This window comes from Argopecten irradians, chromosome 3 (genome assembly GCF_041381155.1).
Source record: "Argopecten irradians isolate NY chromosome 3, Ai_NY, whole genome shotgun sequence".
In the NCBI taxonomy this organism is placed as follows: Eukaryota; Metazoa; Mollusca; class Bivalvia; order Pectinida; family Pectinidae; genus Argopecten; species Argopecten irradians.
In genome coordinates, this window is record NC_091136.1 from 17,694,238 (window position 1) to 17,716,418 (window position 22,181).

The window sequence follows — 22,181 nt, forward strand, 5'->3', positions numbered from 1 at the left end:
GCTGAGTTATGCCCCCTGTCCTCTCGATATATATTAAAGGAATATATTGCTTGGTGATTCTTATCCCTGTCTATTGCTAGGGTGGACATATTGGCTAGTTGACCCCCTGACCTTCAAAACACCCCACATACGAACCTTTGGTTATTTGTACTTTAAGGGGGTCTATTGGCTAGCTCATTTTCCTCTGTCTACTCTAAAGGTGAAGATATAGGCCGGCTGTCCTTTCCACTCCATTTTCACCACATGCACATTTGTATTTCTATGGGAAAAACTATTAGCTAGATCATTATGGTATCAGGATATCTCGGCAGTTGGAGACCTCGGCATTTGGGGTTGTAGTCACTTCGGCACTTTCCCGAGGTCACCTCGGCACTTTTTTCAGATATCTCGGCACTTGTAGGTACCATGATAATAATGATAACTGAGTTATGTATACATGTTGACAGAATACGAACATAAATTGTAAAAATTAAGATTACAATATGCGGCTGTTGAGTTTCACAAATATATGTAAATACATGTACAAGAATATTGAATAATTCTTTTTTTTAATTATAAGCAACGTTGTTTCATACACACATACGTACCGTGAACTGGTACAATAATAATTTAGTTAATTTTTCTCTGTTCATAATTCACTGCGTGCAGAATGTACTTATGTTTAAAAAACTCCCGAGTGTGTTGTCAATTTACGATATTTATATAGGTCTATAAAAATATACAATACATTTAGCAACCAAAATGCATGTTATCATTTCGCTTTCTCATACGAAAGTATTATTTCATGTTTATATAAAGAATATCAGTTATCGTCTCTCATATCATACAATATTTACGGCAATTAAACTAGCTGTCAGTGTTAAATGGTAAAAGATGAATGGGATTTATTATGCTGTCGACAGACTTTTGAAGCGTGTAGAAAACTAAAAAATATTGTCTAAATCATTATCCCGTAAGAGAATGAAAAATGCTTCAATTTCTTAATTTCAGCGTTTTTAAAATAAATAGACTGTAAATTATTTTTCTAATATAATAACTGGAATATTTGCAGCATATTGATCATCGTAACGCTATAAGTTTATCATGTTGAATACCAACAACAAGATTAAAGCGCAGTGTATTGGACATAGACACGTACAATTTTTATGTAAGAAATCTTTTACTGAAATATGACTTTTGCGAGACGGATCGCCGTGACCGGGTATAATTGACAATCACACGACGACAGTGGCCACGCCCCTGCCATATAATTGGCTACTAGCTTCGATGTTCACGTGCCCGTCAATTATAATTACCAACTGATTGACGAGGCGTGTTCCTTATTGGTTACTGAATCTGTGCTCCAGACGAATACGCTCAGATCTATTTCTGTAACCAAAAGGAAGCATATAATATGCAAAATGTTGCTATAAAGAAATCTTTAGTTATATTTTGCAATCATGTTCATTTACGTTCCATCCTTGTATTTTGGCATACCGGTAACCAGAAATAATTACATGATTTGATGTATACTCCGTATGAACGGAGTAAATAATGAACATCGAACTTTAATTAGATTGCTGTAAAACCTTGCGTGCGAAATTAGTAATTAAAGCTCAGATATGTCACTGTCCGATGCACGTTCATGTCCTTAATAGTTATGCCGGAACGAATCGTTGTTAAAAAACCTAAATGGAATTTGCATTTGGGTTACAATATTCCAATTATTAGTTTACAATAAAATTTTGTTACAAGGAAAGAAAATAATATTTAAATAAGGTTGTACAACCGTCTATATCTTCAATATGTTGTATCCAGTATTTTCAATCATAAATAGATTATTAGGTAACTGTACATGTGAATTACTGGTAATATATTACGATGTTGAATTGACCAAATTACTAAAAGTAACATTCGCTGGAACAGCGATTAAATGCGGCATATGGCACTGGAAAATTGTACTCCAGCAGAGATTTAAATCTGTGACTCTGGTAATAAGTACGAAAAAATCTGACACGTACTTTATTCTTTGCACTGTTTTCTTGTCCAAACCGTGTATAAATGTAGCGGGTGGAATTTGTTCAATAAACGACAAACCCGCTGGGTTCAGATTCCTTCATGATGTTTATTTCATTTTAAAAACATTCTGTAAATATAATAAAACACAATTAGAATATTCAACTCTCAAATCATATATCATTCATTCAACAACGAATCACGCGAATAACTTTCAAAGACAAACTTTACATTTCACACAATACCGAAAACGTATTATTGCAAAATAGATATAATATATAAAAGTAAAACACACACTTACAACACGTATGGTGTATTAATGTAATTGATGTATACACTACAAAGTATACTAGCTCCGTACGTCATTAATACGACCATGCAATCACAAGGCAACAGATTGAACTACAATATAAAAGAACACACAATTCTTACTTCATTTCAGAAATATATAATTTAGACATTTTACACACTTTACAATTACAATAATCGGATCACATCTATACCACACATGTTTATCCGTATTCATATATTATTCATAGTTTAAAAATATCTAAATTATAATAATCACATTCAAACCATTTTTATACTGGGAGAATAGAATAATGTATTAACCAAGATAAAGAACAAATAATAGAACAACCGAAAAGCAAGACTTATACCAAATTAATGAATTTCTCGACCGAGCAAACGAAACGTCCAACCAAGCACAGGGACGAAATTCAAATCTCCCGAAATACAAAAAGATATATATCAAATACGTTTAACTGACCACACTGACAAATCAAACAACTTCGTCAATGTCCGTAACAGTCACATGTCCTGTCCGTCATAAAAGTCCGTCAGTGAACACAACTAACGGGTACACAAACATATACGTACATACACATATAGACAAACGCAGCGCTCGCTAATATTTACGATATATCACGCACGCGAGTCAATCACGGCACGGCATAGCTACATATTACTATTACTATTCACTACAAATTGTATATTTGTAAATATTGAAACATCTTTCAAATACACTTTTATACCACTTTTATTTATTACATAAATTCACATAAAATATGACCTTACTACATACCCCCCCCCCCCCCCCCCCCCCCCCCCCCCCCCCCCCCCGCTGGTTTGAAAAATACGTCCTCGTCTTTTGACAAGTATACAACATATAACAGGAAATACAATCATACTTTAAGTTTAAAATTTAAAATGACTAAAATGTACAACTTTACAAATTTCACTAGAAGCTAAATATAAAATAAAACAATCCGAATATGTTCAAAAACCTAAGACACACCATCCCCACATACAATCTTCACAAATGCACCCGATGCCCGATCCTTCGAGAGTATCCCTTGCTGTACAAGTCCCTGTAAATACTCTGCTCGCGATATGCAGTCCGTTGATATTCCTGGATACACTTGACTCATCACAAACTCTCCAGACCTTTGCCACATAGGAGGCTGCCGTACCCTACTAGATAGTCTAGGAGCAGGAGTAGGTACATCAGGAGTACATGTAGGTACATGTCTTTCCTCAACATGGACAGTAGCGCCCCAGCCTCATCATCCCTAGAGACTTGGTCGTCACCGGGCGGTGCTACCTCCCCTGTCACAGACTGACGACGATCGTCACCATCCACAGTCTGCACAGATCCTAATTCTTCAGACTCTTGAGCGTTGTCCTTGGGAGATTCCTATTCCCTATCCTCTTTGTCTGAACCTGGGCCCTCTGTATCATAAATGATGACAACTGACGAGTCATCATCCTCATCGGAGTCTTCCAAGACCTCCGAACCTCTAATATCCTCCTTTGCCTCGGTCTGGTCTTCCTTTTGGGTGATAGGTGGTGTCTTGACTGTTGTTGTTGTGGTGTCCTCATGCAAAAAGTCCATTGGCAACAGCATGTTCCGGTGTATAGTTCTCTCCCTTCCTTCTCCATTACATTTCCGCACAATGTAAACTGGGACATCCATGCTCGGTTGACAAACTATGACGTAATCATCATCCTCCCATTTATCAGCAATCTTGTGCTTCCCCTTAAAGGCCATTATACGAACGAGAACTCTGTCACCCTCTTGTAACGTTGTCGCTCTAGCCCTCTTGTCGTAGTTCTTCTTTTGGTGTTCCGATGCCTCTGAGTTGTACTGCCTGGCCAAATCGTACGACTTCTTGAGATTATCTCGAAGAGATGAAACGTATTTGGACAGCGTAGGATGTTTCCCTCCTATTTCCAATCCAAATGCCAAATCTATTGGTAATCTGGGATTTCTACCAAACATAAAGTAGAATGGAGAATAGCCAGTACTATCATGCCGAATGCTATTATAAGCATGAACAAGAGGACCGACGTGACGTTTCCAATCTCCTTTATCCTTGGGATCAAGTGTACCCAACATTCCCAGCAACGTCCTGTTAAACCTCTCACAGCTGCCATTCCCCATAGGATGATACGGCGTTGTTATACTCTTCTTAAAGTTGGCGATGTCGCACAGCTGGTGGATCAAGTTACCGACGAAATTGGCACCTTGGTCGGAATGTATACGTCTAGGCATCCCATAATGCACAACAAAGTTGTGGAAGAAAGCTTCCGCTGTAGTCCTTGCTGTTTGGTTTTTTGTAGGTATGGCCAGTGCGTATTTTGTAAAGTGATCCGTTACGACCAGTATATGTTGGAAACCTCCCTTAGATGATTCCAAAGTAAGGAAATCCATGCAAACTAGCTCAAGTGGCTGAGTCGTCTGGATACTCTTTAATGGGGCTTTCTGTGTCACAGCCTTCCTGATAATACATCGTCTGCATCGCTTTACCCAGTTCTGTACATCATGACCCATTCCTGGCCAATAAAAACGTTCCTGAACCAATGCCAATGTCCTGTCACGTCCAGGGTGTCTAACGGAGTTGTGAAGGCCATATAATGCCTGTTTCCGATACGCAGACGGTAACACGAGCTGTTTCCTTGTAGCACCATCTTCTGTTACATCCCGGTACAAAACACCTCTCTCGACAGTTAAACGATCGAAGGAACGCAAAATAACTTGTTGGTCAGGGCTGAGATGTCTCCTGTCGGGTTTCCGGTGATAGGTAACGCAGGATATCATATCTCGTAGTACAGGATCTCTATCCTGGGCTTTTTTCCAGTCTCTGGCAGACATATCTCCAATATCCTGACCAGAATCCCAAGGGTTGTCATCGAGCACTGCTGTGGACATCGACACGGTCTCAATCCAAGACACTGGTTGTTAAGCTGCACCGCATATCGCCTTTACTGAGTCCAACGAAATAGCACTTCCAGATGTAGTTGGATGATCGTCTGATTCCATATTGGAAGGTAATCTAGACATGACATCTGCATCCGTGTTGGTTTTACCTGGCTTGTAGACAATATTCAAATCGTATGCAGACAATGCAGCGAGCCAACGATGTCCAGTCGCATCCAACTTAGCAGTGGTCAAAACATAGGTCAGTGGGTTATTATCTGTCGTAACCGTAAACTTTCTTCCGTACAGGTAATCTGTAAACTTGTCCGTCACGGCCCACTTTAAAGCAAGAAATTCCAACTTATGTGCTGGATAATTCCTCTCGGATTTCGTCAATCCTCGACTGGTATAGGAGATGACACGTGGCCTACCATCCTGTTGTTGATACAGAATCGCTTCAAGACCATGTCCGCTGGCATCTGTGTGTACCTCGAAGGATAAATCATATAACGGGTATCCGAGAACAGGTGGTGATGACAAAATACTCTTCATAGTCTGAAAGGCTGTTTCCTGCTCTTTACCCCATTTCCACGTTGGTAAACCAGCGTTGTCCTTCTTGGAGTGTCCTTTCTTCCTTGTAGGAGGTAACATCTCGTTAAGTGGTTTCACAATACCCGAGAATCCTTCCACAAACTTACGGTAGTAACCACAGAATCCCAGAAAACTTCTTACATCATCCGGACCTGTCGGTTTGGGCCAATCCACAATCTTCTGAACTTTATCTGGGTCAGCCTCAATCCCATCCTTCGAAACCACAAATCTAAGGAACTTCACTTTCTTCTTAAAGTAGGAACACTTCTGTGGAGCCAGCTTCAGATCATGGTATCTAATCCTCTCAAAAACCTGTTGTAATCGCTCCGTATGCTCCTCAAATGTCTTGGAGAACACAATGATGTCATCAATGTAAACAAAACATATAGTGATGTTCAACTCACCAAGGCACTCCTCCATCAACCTCTGGTATGTTGCCGTAGCATTAACCAATCCAAAAGGCATCCTATTAAATTCATAGAATCCTAAAGGTCCAATAGTGAAGGCAGTCCTAGCTTTATGCTCCTCCTGAAGTTCAACTTGGTGATACCCACTCTTCATATCAAGTGTAGAAAAATAGTCGCAGCCTGATAGTGATTCAAGGATCTCCTCAACTGTAGGGAGTGCATATGAATCCTTAATAGTCCTGATATTCAATTGACGGTAGTCAATGCACATGCGTAGTCGTCCATCCTTCTTACGGACTAACACAACAGCTGAAGCCCACGGTGAATGTGACCGACGTATCACACCAATATCCAACAGTTGGTGTTTGGATAAGAACCAGTGTAAAGAAAATCAACTAAACAGACAACTAGAATAGTGAAAATACTAACTTCAAAGCAGGTAACCAGCAGGGCAGGAACACGATCACTCCATACTCACATTCAGACTCAGTGTAGGTAGAATAACACAAGAATAAACACATGACAACACTTAATTTCCAATTGAATACACAGAATTTCACAATAAATAATCCATGCAATGTATAACAGTCAATGAATAAGTTAAATAACATCAATTCCTGTCAGTACAGGCAGGCTGTCTCTCCAACATGTGAAAGTTAGTGAAGTCAACACGTGTCCTTGAAAACAACATCCGGTGTGTAGGTGTCGTGTTCGCGAACGTCCCAAGATAAAAATGTTCCGGCGGAACTGCTCGATCAGTGAACTCGTCATGTCATGTGCAAAGAAGTGCGCAAACCCTCCGGTCTCCGGACCCTCAGTCAGACGGAGTAGTAATCACAATACTCTTGTAGTAGTAAGTCCCTACACGAGCGCCATTTGTAGCGGGTGGAATTTGTTCAATAAACGACAAACCCGCTGGGTTAAGATTCCTTCATGATATTTATTCCATTTTAAAAACATTCTGTAAATATAATAAAACACAATTAGAATATTCAACTCTCAAATCATATATCATTCATTCAACAACGAATCACGCGAATAACTTTCAAAGACAAACTTTACATTTCACACAATACCGAAAACGTATTATTGCAAAATAGATACAATATATAAAAGTAAAACACACACTTACAACACGTATGGTGTATCAATGTAATTGATGTATACACTACAAAGTATACTAGCTCCGTACGTCATTAATACGACCATGCAATCACAAGGCAACAGATTGAACTACAATATAAAAGAACACACAATTCTTACTTCATTTCAGAAATATATAACTTAGACATTTTACACACTTTACAATTACAATAATCGGATCACATGTATACAATACATGTTTATCCGTATTCATATATTATTCATAGTTTAAAAATATCTAAATTATAATGATCACATTCAAACCATTTTTATACTGGGAGAATAGAATAATGTATTAACCAAGATAAAGAACAAATAATAAAATAATAATGTAGTCGCCATATAAAAAGTGTGTAGAAAGGTTGTTTTGGTTCATAATCAAACTTTATTCAAAAATCATTCTATATTACACAACAATAAGTTTCCTCCACAGGAGATTTATTCGGCATAACCATATTAACTTAATTTCTGAAAGATTAATTCTGTTTTTAAACATAAAATGATATATAATCATTGTACACATAGAATACCTTTCAACTGTAACAGAATTCTGGACTGTTTCATACTCGGCTATTCTTCGAATTATCCCATTGTGCTCTAGAAGGTTCGAGATAATTTACCACAAAGTGTTGCCAAATTATTATACATGGTTTATATTTTCATTTTAACCATTTCAACATAAATGAAATGACAAACTCATATTCAATACCCGGATTCCTCATATTACAACATATATGGTCCTTCACGTTGTATAGAGTAACATATAACTTATGAAAATGGTCTATCAAATATAGAATTCCTTTATGTGAGACTATCGATACATAGTTAGGATTTATATCACCACATCGGAATTTTGCCTCGCAACTGTTTTCTATCACTTGTTTGTAATCATAGCGACACATATGAGGTAGGTATATGGATAAAAGTATCACAAGGCATAATGTAAGACTAGCGATTTCGATTCGTTCTGTTGTTGAAAGTCTAATGACGTATAATATGTTTACAATGACGGTTTACTTTACAGGAGATAAGCTGGCCATCAGAAGATTTGGTAAGTATATGGAGAACTTGATAATAAACAAATAATGTGTTTACCAACCCAGTCTTAACGTAGTCGCCATATAAAAAGTGTGTAGAAGGGTAATAGTAATATTTTATTGCATTGTATCAAGCTTCCCCATACAGCATATGTATACAGCAGACCTATATTTACTTTTCAAACTTTTAAATTTCTTTATATATCTCTCAACTACAAGAGAATTCCGGACGGTTTCAAAATAGGCTGTACTTCAAACCCTCCCTCGTTGTGTTATAGAAGGTCCAAGATCATTCACCACAAAGTGTTGCCAAGTAATGATACATTGTTCATATTTTCATTTAAACTATCAAACATATATGATGACTCATATTCCATACTCGAATTCAACAGTATACAGCATATATGTTCAATCATGCTGTGCTGTATCAGGTTCAAGATCATTGATAACTCATATTCAATATCAATTCTAGATAATTGGTTTCAATTTGTTACCCAATTAGTATACATGGTGTTTATTTTAATCTACAGTCCCATCGATAGATGACCATTGCGAAACTGGAAACGTGCTAGTCATTTGCAGATAATTGATAGGTCTAGGGGCACTTAATCGATGGTAGACTACAGTGACCGCTTTATTTGTTTTTTATTTGTGAACTGGAATTCAGTGTTTTTACATTGTTAATGAGAATGTCCGTGATAAGTAAGTGTATTACGATCTACAACTGACCAATTAAGAATGGGTCTAAGTGCAATGGCTGTTCACGGGATAAAGGTAGTAGTTTGATGCCACTGAGGATTACGATATACAACTACGGAGGAGGATATTATTGAATGACTTGAATACATGTTTATGATATACAGATATAACACAAAGATAATAGTGTACTTTAAATATGTTTAAGATGAAATTATAAATTGAATTTTGTGAAGCTCCATAACGTGAATTTTGTATTAAAGTTGATCTGTATAATTGAATGTAATCCTGTGAAACCGTAAATTGTATGAATGGTTTTTTTCCTACGAATTAATTCCGCAATAGATTCAGTCAATCGGAAACGATGTTACAAACAATGACGTCATTTTTACGTTATGAATATAACTAAACCAGCAAAAAAAGTATTTAACAAAATCCCTAAAAAATCATAATGCACTTCATTCGTCTACAACGACCTGGACCTATATTATTGTGGTGTGAGACCTGTATATATGTCAAAATTTGACATAATTTGTTTTTCGTTCACCACAAATGATTCAAGTGTGTCAAGATTTTGAGCAATATAGTTAAAAATGATATGGCCCTTTGAAAACCCATTTCCTACCTTTAAAGACAGTTTCTACTGATTGTGCAGGGTCATCATGCAAGCACGCCTTTTTAAGGTATTGTGTACCACCAAAAAGAAATGTAAATAAAAAAATAAAGAATGGTATAAACATTTTCCTTACGGTTCCTGAACATATAAGCAATAACTTCTATTCAATGCTATTTTAAAACTACTGATTTTTTTTAATTGAAAATTGAAAGTATGAAATTTTAAAAATAAACCTATAAAAAATAAGTAGGCGACCATATCACTATCTATAATTTAAACCTGCTACAAAAATATATATAGATATATATTGATTTACCGTGATAATGGAACTCTAGTTGCCCTGAAATATAACTATATATAACTTGGTCGATGGTACAATTTACTTTAAGTTAAGGGATTGCATTACTTTAACTACGATAATGAAAGCAAAACAATGATGAGTGACTGCTAAATATATAGTTATTTCATTTAAATAGGATATTAAAAAAACTTCTACAGTTGATCAGTATTATTTTTCAGAATTGCAATTTCGATAATTTGATTGATAATGTTTCAATTACCTAACTTTTCTACAAATGAAAAGACAAGTATCCTGGGTTATTATTTACATAAACACTCTTGGGTGACTCCAAGTTGTCCTGCCTATAAGAGTATTAAAGTGAGCATAGCGTGTACCATTTTTAAGTAATGTCACAGTGGCTATTTTGCCATGTGTATTAGTCCTTGAAACATGTGGCTACATAATATTGCACTATTTAATTGTTTAACTCAAGTGAAATGTTATACTTATTGATGATAGATCTAAATTAATTTTATTATGTTTTTTTTTTATTTAAAACACATATATTGTATTTGAACCATTGTAATTAATGATCAAATCAAATTCTTAAAATATGTACATAATGTACTTCAACAATGCAAAGTGATACTATATTTGTGCTTTAAAAATCTGATATTTTAATGAATATGGAAAAAACAATGATTTGAAACAACGCAAGTATGTTTCCTAATATCTGACCTAACTACATTCTCAAATCATAAGCCAAATTATGAACAAAGGAGGAGTGTCAATTTTGGACCTCTGGTGGCCTTGATCAATAAGCATTATTTTTTGTTTACAGATACTTTGGATTTAGGATATCATGATATGACCAATCATTAAGATCAGGTCGGAGACCCTTGTCAGTTATGTGGGGTATAACAGGGAGGTCAATTTTCTGTTTTGATGGAAACAAATAATATTTTTAATGATTTTTTATGAATTATAACGCATTGATAAGTTGAATATTAAATATATTGGAAAATATGACTCAGTGTCAAAAACAGGTCACAGTGACCTAATTTTGTAAAATGACAATTTTGAAAGAATAAAGTTCATATGGTGCTATGATATATATGAAAAAAAATGTTAGATATCATATCAAATTGCATTGAGCAATATATTTGAGTATTATAAGCTTAAGCAAATAATATTATGGATGGAATGGAATTGGGGACGGAGAGCGGGGATGGGGAGAGCGAGTTTTATTTTTGAAAATTTGAAATATCAATTTGATGTTTTTGTTTATGTTAAGAGGGTCATAAAATTGATCCAACACTGCTTTAATTTTTCTTTGAAAGTGCAAAAATATAATTTTGTAATGTTTCAAATGTGCATCGTATGACATATAACATTCTATTTATGTTAATTTAATTATTCAGAAAGTATAGTATTAATGGTAAAATAGTTAATTTGCCACTCTACAAAATTATCAATCTCGTTTTACACTCCCTTTTAGAAAATTGAAAGCTGTTACGGAAAGGTAGCGGACCTTTAACTCATTAAGCAACTTCTTGTCAAGTTCGAGAAGGTCTTGAGACCTGATATTGGGCCTGTAGCATGCGGAGATAATGGGCTACCAAATTTGTTAATATGAATGACCTTGACCATAATTCCATGTTGGTGAAAAAACCGTCAAAAATGTCTAATGACAATTTCTAATTGTTTTTGTTCACACTTTTTTTCAGGGCAGCTCATTTGAAATATACGAAGAAAGGACATCTGTTATTCCTTTAACAGAAATCAGCCTATCTAGACAGAGTGATGACGACAGAGGTATTAAAACCTTTAATATACAGAAGTTATATAATGCGAATCTATTCATTTTGCTCCACGCCAACTGGCCATCATTAAGTTCTCTAGAGGTAAACCTTAATAATGACACAGTTTTAAATTCCAATCAAAAGTCATACATGGAATCAATATTGCCGAGCAAGATCCTTTGACCGTTCTTATCAAAACTGAGGTCAGATTACTTTTCTTCAATCTACCCTTGCTATCAATTAAATGCAATAAATAGCCTTTGAAATGTCTTATACCAGCAATATTGAATACTGTTCATTTCAACCTTGATTAAAACGGTTTTTTTTAAATCAAAAAATATTGCCCTCTATATGTGGTGTGGCAAACATTGATTTCTAATTAAAGAACTTCATACAAAAATAATGATAATAATAATAATAATAAATTAGTGAGTGATGTTCGTTTAAAGATGCTCCACCGCAGATAGAGCATAAATGATATTCATCTTTTGAACAATAATGAGTGTTTAATCGTGTATACATAGTCTAATTAACACAAAAAATAATATAAAATAATTAATTTTTCCTTTAGGTTGTGAGCAATCAGTACTACATTCTATATAGGATATAGAGCCAGGGAATTTTTTCGGGATGCAATTAATTATTTTTATATTTTTAACTTGAAGTAAAATTAGAAGCTCAAACTTTTCAATGGTGGTAATGGTGTAAAGTAAGTAACTTTTGTAACTGAATAAAACTACTAAATCGTCTGCTGCTGTTGTTGATAATGAAAAAATACCATTTGTCAGCGGTGGGGCATCTTTAATACACAAAAAAATATTCACTTTAAAGAAACTTATTTTAAGTCACTAATGAAATGATACGCTTGGATTCCTATCAAGTTCATCTTAACATTGTAAAAATATGTAAAAAGAAAAAGGGTGATTAACATTTAAAGCATTTAAAATTGAAATCATAACGTATGATGTGTTGATTTCAAACAAGAAATTGTGAAACATATTATTGCAATCTGATAAAAAATGTTAATGCTATTTTTGGAAACAGCAACTTTTTAAATTGGCAATTTGAATCGTTCAGAATTGTGGAAAAAAATGGAATATTTTGATCCTCAAAATTCAGTGGATAGCTACTATTCATACCAAATATATAAGGTTAACTGTAGGAAACTGTGAATTTTCAATTATGTGAACACATTTAATACCAGTTTAAAGAAATTGCTATATGTTTGGTCAAAATAACGAAATTTCAAAAAGTTGCAAAGTGTTTAAAACAGTTTCCTTTTATTCACAATTGTATAAAATCAAGCACACTATTGTCATATTTCAATTACATTTTCAACAATTATATCTACGTCTTTTTCCAAGAATAAGAAAGATAACCAAGATAACAGTTTTTAAAAAACCCTTCTCATTTTCGACTAATTTTAGTAATGTATATTCCAGATGTTAAGAGCATCGTCGACATTGTGAAAAAAGGAGACATAGAAGCTTTTAATGCTATTGAAGGAGAGCTCTTAGGATCAAGGAAGGCTAGTATACTCCATATCGTGGCTGTATATGGTTCAACAGAAATGGTCGAATGTCTAACGAAATGGCACGGTATCGAATGGGATGCGGAGTGTAAGATATCTGAACCTGTATTTGGAGAGGATCTAGCAGGACTTGGGGTACTAAGGGCCACTGCGCTATACCTAGCTACGTACCTCGATAGAACGGAGATGGTCTGCTCGCTGATCAAACTCTCTAGTGAGGATAACACAACAAATTGTTTTAGAACATTGCCGCTCAGTGATGGAATTGAAAAAGTGTTTATGTTAGACAAAGCCGAAAAACTGAAATCGAAGCACTCTGACATCGACCCCACTGCTGTTATTCCAGGACATCGCGCAGAGACATATGGGAAACACACTAGAGTTTTTGTTGTGTATTCGAAGAATATCACAAATTTTTCCGATTACGAGCTTGACGGTATCGGCATAGTTATGATTCGAAATCCGTACATATATACTAAGGAAAGAAAATGTAATTCTACTGACAGCAAAACAGTGTCAGCTAAAGATGCAACACGAGCTGAAAAAGCCATATCAATATATCAGGAAAAGCTTTGGGCAGAACATAGCAATTTGAATATTATAAGCGTCAGCCCAGTGAAGTACCGGAATGACGAGGAGGACATCATGGACATTCCATGCATTTCCCTGTACTGTAGTACAAAGGGTGTCGTACCGTTAGGGGAACCACAATTTCCAACGAGGTTAGACATAGGAGATGGTGAATACATGGACGTTGATGTTCACGAAGGCTATTTCATACGTGGTGGGTACAATTCGCTACCAAGTGTTAACTTCCACCAAAAACTTAAAATGGGTTGCAATATCGGCCGATCAACTCTCGAAAAGGATATCCATGGAAATCCTCTTCCTTTTATTGCCGGTACACAGGGTCCGTTTGTGAAATTTCAAAACTCGATCGGATTCCTGACATGTGCGCACGTATTATTTGCTATCCCGCCGACAACACCGTGTTTGGATTACCAACGGAACGCTTCTAATGTTGTTGATATCGTACAGCCATCAGTCGATTCAACAAACTACGTTGGTTTTCCATGTGGACAGGTTCATAGGGCCATATTCAATCCTCAGCTGGATCCAAGTGTCGACGTCGCTGTTGTAGAATTAACAGATCCGGCTAGGATTCCCACGAAAGGTCAATTTGCAAACGCTAGTCACAATAGTTACAAAGAAGCAGGTATGTTATTTGTTAAAGATATTGGACAATTTATGCAAAAGGACAGTAGATGTTATATCAGTTTAACATGAATTTGTAATTACATTAATCGGCTTTATAAACTGCCTCAATAAATTATAGATATACACATACTTGTCTGTACAGCTAACAATACGAACTTTTTAAAATTAAATTATTAGCTACGTACGACTTTCAGACTAATACATTAATTAAAGTTCTAGTTTAATTAATGAAATTGTAGCTTTTTTTTCTTTTTTTCTTTTTCAGGCTTTGAAGAACTACCTGAGTACAACAGCGGATATATTCGAACTGACCTAAAATACTTGGGTACGAATCACATCGTGTTCAAATTTGGAAGTACCAGTGACGTCACAAAAGGAACACTGGAAGTATGCGGGATCAACGTAAGACCACTCACAACACCTCTTGGCCTACCTAGAGGTACTGGCAGAATCGAAATGAAAAGCCAATATGGTGTTCGTGGTACCCAAGCACCGATGTCTTTTTTCGGCGGGGGAGATTCAGGCTCCGCGGTGTTTATGAAGTCCGACACGGGAGATTTGGTCCTAATAGGAATGGCGGTCGGTAATGCGTATGTCGGTACCAATCCTTTTCCGGTAGCAATTGTTACGCCGATTGGGGCAATACTGCAAATACTCAACAATTCAATAAACAATCAATGTTCATATTCAATAGCTTCGTTTCCATAACAGATCATTTTAAAATGTGTTGAGATATCGTCTTAAAAACACAATCGCAGTCACGATCAACAACATTTTTTTCGTTCCAGGAGCAATTCATAAGTTCGCATGTTTGTGTGAAATTCATAGATTTAATATCAAAATGTTATAAAAATGTACCTAACCACTTAGGAAATGTATATTGGTGCATACAAGATATCAATAATATTTAGAGAAGGAGATTAATGATCTCTTAAGGCCTCTTATACTGAAAACTATCTTCAAAAAGGTATTAGCAGTAACTTCACTGTTTGTTGCTTAGCTTGTAAACAGATTACATCTACGTGTAATCTTGGAAATCGTCATATTATTGATGACGTTGCAAGATTAATCACTAATGGCCACAAGTAATAAAACTTTCGATATGGATTTAGTATCCATTTACATATATTTACACTTGCTAGGCTTGTTCACTATACGCAAGTACTAGCCAATTTTGTTTACTATAACTGCATGGTAACATTGGACTTTGAACTTGCGTATGAAAATGTTCTATGCAACGTAAAGAGGCTACTTTTTTAAAGAAACACATGGCTTTGTTTACATTTTGACACAACATTACGTGTATATTGTTGTTTTTCATAGACTTTTGGAAAAATGTAAACAATATATATGTGTATTATATTTAAAAATGATACAAACATTTTTAAATTACCAATGTATAAAGAAACGGGAAAAACCGACCGGGTTCGACGTGCAGTGCTTTCATTTGTTAAAAATGATTGATGTCAAATGTAAAAAATTACCTCTGTGTCTGTGTTCGTCCTACGATCGAGTCTTTGGGGTGGACGGGCGTGAAACCTTCTGAGAGAGCTGTCAGTTATAAACATATCCTCTTGTCTTTATTCTTTGAGAATTTAATCGTGTGTATTATAAAACATGCTACGCTAGTAATCCACGTGTTGACAGTTATGCGTCACAAAAAATCCATTTTATCCATCTTTCGATGGCGATGGATCTAAGCGTAGATTATATAATCGCATGGCTCCCGAGGATTAATATCGTCAAGTCAGACGACAATCTCAAACAAATTGAGATACTTGAACATCGGTGTTTTGACAACTTCGGCAAACTCCTGTGTGTATAAGCGTGCGTCAGCTTCGCCTCGCTGCACAACGGTCACCGAGTTCACTCATTTGGCCGAGTAAAATACTTAATGTTATTACGCTATATATCATCTTTTAGCAAAATAATTGAATATCTATTTAAAGTTATTATCTTATTAAAGATGCTCCACCGCCGACAGAGCATAAATTATATTTATCATTCGAACAATAATTTAATAATTCTGTCCAACAAATGCAGTTGACACACAAGTTAACAACAACAGCAAAATCATTCGTTATATTGGCATTTCAACCGACTGTTTCTTTTAAATTAAACGTCCTTGTCTGAAATAATCTTGACATGTTCCCGACTAAGTGTTGTTATTTTTCGGGTTCATCTGAAATCCAACAGCCATCTTAAAAACACATTTTGAACTTCTTCTCCAGTTCTATCAGTGCGATTTGGCTGAAACTTGTCTCAAATAATCCTGACATGGTCCCAAGAGAGTGTTGTTATTTTTCGGGTTGATTTAAAAAAAAAATGAAAGGACGTTTAAAATGTGTTATGGTCGCCATGTGTTATGGTCGCCATCTTGAAACACATTTTGACCTTCTTCTCCAGTTTCACTGGTGCGATTAGGCTGAAATTTACCTGAAATAATCCTGACGTTGTCCCAACAAAATTTTGTTATTTTTCGGGTCAATTTGTAATCCAAGATGACCGCCATAGCCGCCGTCTTAAAAACAAATTCTAAACTTCCTTTCAATTTCCACTGGTGCGATTAGGGCGAAACTTGTTTATTTTAAATAAACGTGTATTTAGTGTTATCTCCAAATCTTTTTAATTCTTATTTGTTCTGTAATTGGTGATGATATAAAATATATGTATATAAATATTAACCATTTTTTCATATATTAAATATTTAGATTGTTTTCTTTGATGGTAATTTTAATTTTATTATAATGTATACAATCAGAAGGCTCGAAGGTAGAAGATTCCAAATCAATTGATCTGACCCATGTGATAGCAAGTCTGTGATATTCTTTTATTATTATCAAAGTATACCTTTGTTTTCTATTGTTCCAAATATGCATTATTACAAAGCATAAAACAAGAATGCTTGTTTGGTTTGGGATATCCTATCACCAGTTCCCTGATCGCTAATATGTGATTTTACAGAATCTGAAAAACTTATATATGTTATAAAATACTCTTATTTACGTGTATCTAGTATCATTTTCAATGTTTTTAACCTGTTTTGTTTATCTATCCGTATTGTCATTTAAATTATAGTGTATTGTTGTCCACTGTATATATGTGTCCTGAACAGGGCCATATTGACAAATAAGCAAAAAAACAAAATATTGTCTAAATGTCTAAATTAAAGAATGAATTATTTTTGGTCATAAAGGTCTGGCAAATGGCAAACACAATACACCTGTTTATACTGCATGTTTATTACACAAGCGCCGATAATGACTAAATGCATTGTGACGACTTTGTTGTTACATAATGTGTATTGTAATGGCATTCCAATGATGGTCTCTAATGCTGAAACAAGGAGTAGACCACGTAATTACACCCGGCATATTCTTGTTGATGATGTAACTTAAAAAAATGCTTGAAATACATTTTAGTAGCTGTTAAATAACATTATTTTTTATCAAATTAGTTTTAATTTAAATAAGATGTAAATACAATTTCATTTGCTGGTTATAATACTAGACTCTTTCATATGTGGATATGAAGGATAGGGTGTCACAAAATATTGTAAAATCCGAGACTTGCAACATTGTGTGAGTCCGAGGGTAGAAAATCGCTATCTTTCATATCAACTTATAAAAGAGTGATTTTCTTTTATACATCGACGTTTTATTGCAATTTTACGGCTATTATATATCCCCATTTTGAAATAAATTCGAAGAAAACCACAGAAATGGAAATTTGACTTGCACTGCAAGTCAAGTTTCCATTCATAAAAAAATACGTGATATTTTCAACAAAAATTACGTTCTTTGCATCTTTTATAGTAAATCCAGTCTAGTTTGTGAAAAAAATATATATATATTAAAAATAGTAATTTTGATGACGCCGTGACGTCACGAGGCTAAATGCATGGGTAGCCATGCAATACAGTCTCAGGCGACATGAGTGTATTGACCTAGACCAGCCAGTAATACACCCGTAGGTATGAAATAAATGATAGGGATATATTTTTATTACTCTTGTTATTAGATTTTGTTTTATTATTATCTTTGTGTACCGCGATCAATATATTACTCATAATGTTTTCCCTGCTAAACCTTTGTTTGACATTCTTTATATCATTAAAAACTTTACATTAGCTGTAAATTTCTCAATGATCATGTACTTTGCATAATTGTTATGATTTAGTATCAATATGGTAACAAGCTATTGAATTCAAAAGTAAACTGCTGTGTGTTTCCTAGACGAGTGCTATGTAACGGTGTAGGGACGGTTTATATACAAATATTTACAAATTGCAAGTCTGATAGTTTTGCTTTTTTCTATATATTTCTTTGATTTTGCTTATTATCTTTATGTATCTTACTCAATAAACTACTCGGTTTATATGTGATGTGTGGTATTGTCTTTTAATTACACAAGAATGGTTTTCTTATGACAAAGTATATCAGGATACTATCACAGCCAGGTAATGGTAGCTTTGTATATAACCCTTATGATAAACATACTCAGGTCTAACAAACATTCGTAGTCATACAGTCACAAAATTCAAAAGTTGAAGTTATTTAGAATATTTACGTCTTCTGGTGTCAAATGTAGGTTAAATATAGTATTTGCACATACTTTCTTCTTATTATATACAAAACCAGTGAAATGTATGCTTTAAAGTTTCACGACGTCTTTTGCCTTCTATTTTTGAATGTATGTGTCCGGAGAGTTGTTCTTGTAGAGCTCTTCGCTTGTCAATTTCTTGGAATGGTTATAATCGTTAATAAAAGTATTTAAAACTTATGTACTGATCATGATTGACCAAAATATCCTGATATTTTCCGATAAGAACATCTTGATTTGGTAGGTTATCGGAAGTATCTCATTGTTTCAAAGAATCCAATAAATGGTCAGACAAAAATAATCTATACAGAAATTGTATGTAGCTTTTAATGAGCTACTAACTGTTATGATTGGATAACTTAGTCATGCAGTAATTTTCACCAAAAGTTCCTTTAAGTTGAGAATCATAATACTTAGGTTTTAATTTTATGAAAAACTATTAAGAGTTTAAAAAATATTTTTGTACTGCCAAAAATAATGATATTTGTATTTACCATGTAATGAAATCGGTCAAATCATGAAGTCAAGATGTGGTCTGAAATTCCACTTCACAATTTACACCGATATTAATAATTGTAAAGTGGACTCATCAGGTTTGTTCTCATCTAAAAATGCATAAAGCATTAAACCCATTAACTACATTGTATGACAGGGAATACATTCTGTGTTGTTCCAAAGGATAATTAAGCATATTAAATTTTGTCATTTTACAGCTTATTAAACAATACTATCGTTTTCAATAGATTACTAACGAAAAAATAATATGTCAAAATTTATCCCCCGATATGTCACATACAGCTTTAAAATTTAGAAGAATATGTTCAGTACCAAATGGTTATTATCAAGAATACAAACTTTGACTGATGCAGTTTGGATTTATTTTGTAAAGGGACACAACTCTTTGCATCTTATAGCGTAGTCAAGATACATAACAATGCATTTAATGTGTTTTTCTGTTCCTTTTATCGGAAATGGTTAATAAAAGACCGTTTTATTTTTTATGCATTTGAAGACTTACTTATGATAGATAATAACCAGTAAATGATTTCTTGTGGAGTACATTCAATATAGGACAAATAGTTGCTGAAAAGTGGTAGACTTTAAAACACGATTTCAACACCGAATATCATTTCGACGGCCGGCAGGATTCGAACTTGACTCAATTTTGATAGTAGGTTATTACAAATGCCATCTATGAAAGCAGTTTGCATCTAGATTTCGGTTTGATGCCATTTTCACGATGATAACAAACAGTACACACTACAAACAAGCAAAAAACAGTCACCGGAAGTCCCCTAAAGGTCACCACGCACGGGCATGGGACTTTTTTTTTTTTTTTTTTTAAATCGGTGCTATTTTCCCTTCCTTTTCATTTTCTCTCTATTTTCTATTTCTTTGATATATTTTCTATCGTTTAAGACCATCTGCATGTCAGTATCTTGATAATTAAGATCACAACGACAGGTTTCCGGGCACACACTAAAATTCGGATTTCAGACCTCAATTTTTGACTTATTTGGGCATGTTCAAAGGTGATTTGTGACGTCACTAATGCAATGACCGAATCGATATTGACATGCTATATAGGGATGAACATCTCCTTTTCAAAAAAAACTAGTATTTAGTTTTCGACGGTCTCAGTGGGGCTCCAGAAGGGTGCATGAAATGGGGCAAATGAATAATTACGCATAAATACGTTACGGCCGTCCAAAGGATATCAGGTTCAGATGGGGAAATGAAATGAAACATTGAATATGACCATAATAGGCAGCTTAAAACGTACTCATACATTTAGTGTCAGTTCCCTCCCTTGAATTTACAGTAGTGGAGGCGCATAGATAGACAGAAGTCATCAAGGAAATCTGGTATATAAAAATATGAACCAAAATATTCTGCGTTTCATATTTGTAAGAAATTTACATGTTAGCTAAACTTTTGACCACGGCTTTGACTTAGGAAGTAGAAATCATCGGAACTATGTACAACATACAACTTAAAATTCCTCCTAAACGCCAGGGTTCAAATGAAGAAGATAAGTGGTAGATTTAAGTTATACATGAAGTTTCAAGTTTTGTATTTAACTACTAGTTGAGAGAGACTAAATGCTTGACAGAGATATACTTGTAATATGGTTTGAATATACACTCATAAGAATATATAACAAATGCATTTTTTGTTTAATATTTGTATTATTTTAACAAAGTAAGTACACAAAATATGATAATGCTTTTACATTTATGATCGCAGTATAATCAACCATATATATAACATTTCCTAATATGTATTTATATCTTATAATGATATATAAATATTAAAAGTCCACCTATGTATAACGTTACACTGTACACTCTAAAAATAAAACATTAGTGTTAATAACAGAATAGTGATTTACCCAATGATATAACATTACCCTTTTAACAAGTGACAGTTGCATCCATTATGTAGGAAGTCGGTACTAGGGTAACGGATTCGCTGGCAGAAGTTTAAATATGATACTTATTTGGCATCAAATTCACCACATATCCGCATAACGTTATAATAAGTGTATCTGACTTTGAATATACTAAATGGCAGTATTGCTCATGGACATGAGCACAATTGAACAGGAAAAATGAAACAAACATGATCAATTACTAGATTTCATCGATTCCATCCATCAGTTACAGTAAATGGATTGTCTCCCGGTCAAAATGCCGCCAGTACGAAAAATACTATTTTCCTTTTACATATATAAGGCATGCATTCACTAAAAACTACTAGCATGTTTATATTGGATTTAAGCCGCTAACCAATACAAACAAACATCTTATTATTTAAGTAAGTCCCAAGTGTCAAAGCCAAACCATTATAAGGCAAATGTCAACTGTCACGAAACGTGCATAATGTCTGTTTGGCGTGGCTTGAGAGTAAAACAGTGGATGTATGTGTCAGTTTTATACATATCTAGCAAATGAAGTGATATGCTCGATTTAATAATATATTAGTTATAGTCATTTTGGAAAGTAGAATGGGGAAAATCAAATAAATGCTACCGAACAGCGACGCATATCACGCAATTGCCCCC

The 22,181-nt window shown here is 34.6% G+C and overlaps 1 protein-coding gene across 1 annotated transcript in view; it reads left to right on the forward strand.

Moving 5' to 3' along the window:
* LOC138317698 (uncharacterized) overlaps positions 1-18,876 on the forward strand; it is a 182,734-nt gene extending 163,858 nt beyond the window's left edge. Inside the window, exons 15-18 of the mRNA XM_069259545.1 lie at positions 8,360-8,386; positions 11,692-11,779; positions 13,209-14,513; positions 14,781-18,876. Coding sequence (XP_069115646.1) covers positions 8,360-8,386; positions 11,692-11,779; positions 13,209-14,513; positions 14,781-15,223 — 1,863 coding nt within the window. The 3' untranslated portion in view covers positions 15,224-18,876. The remainder of the gene's footprint in view (positions 1-8,359; positions 8,387-11,691; positions 11,780-13,208; positions 14,514-14,780) is intronic.
* The last annotated feature ends 3,305 nt before the right edge of the window (positions 18,877-22,181 follow it).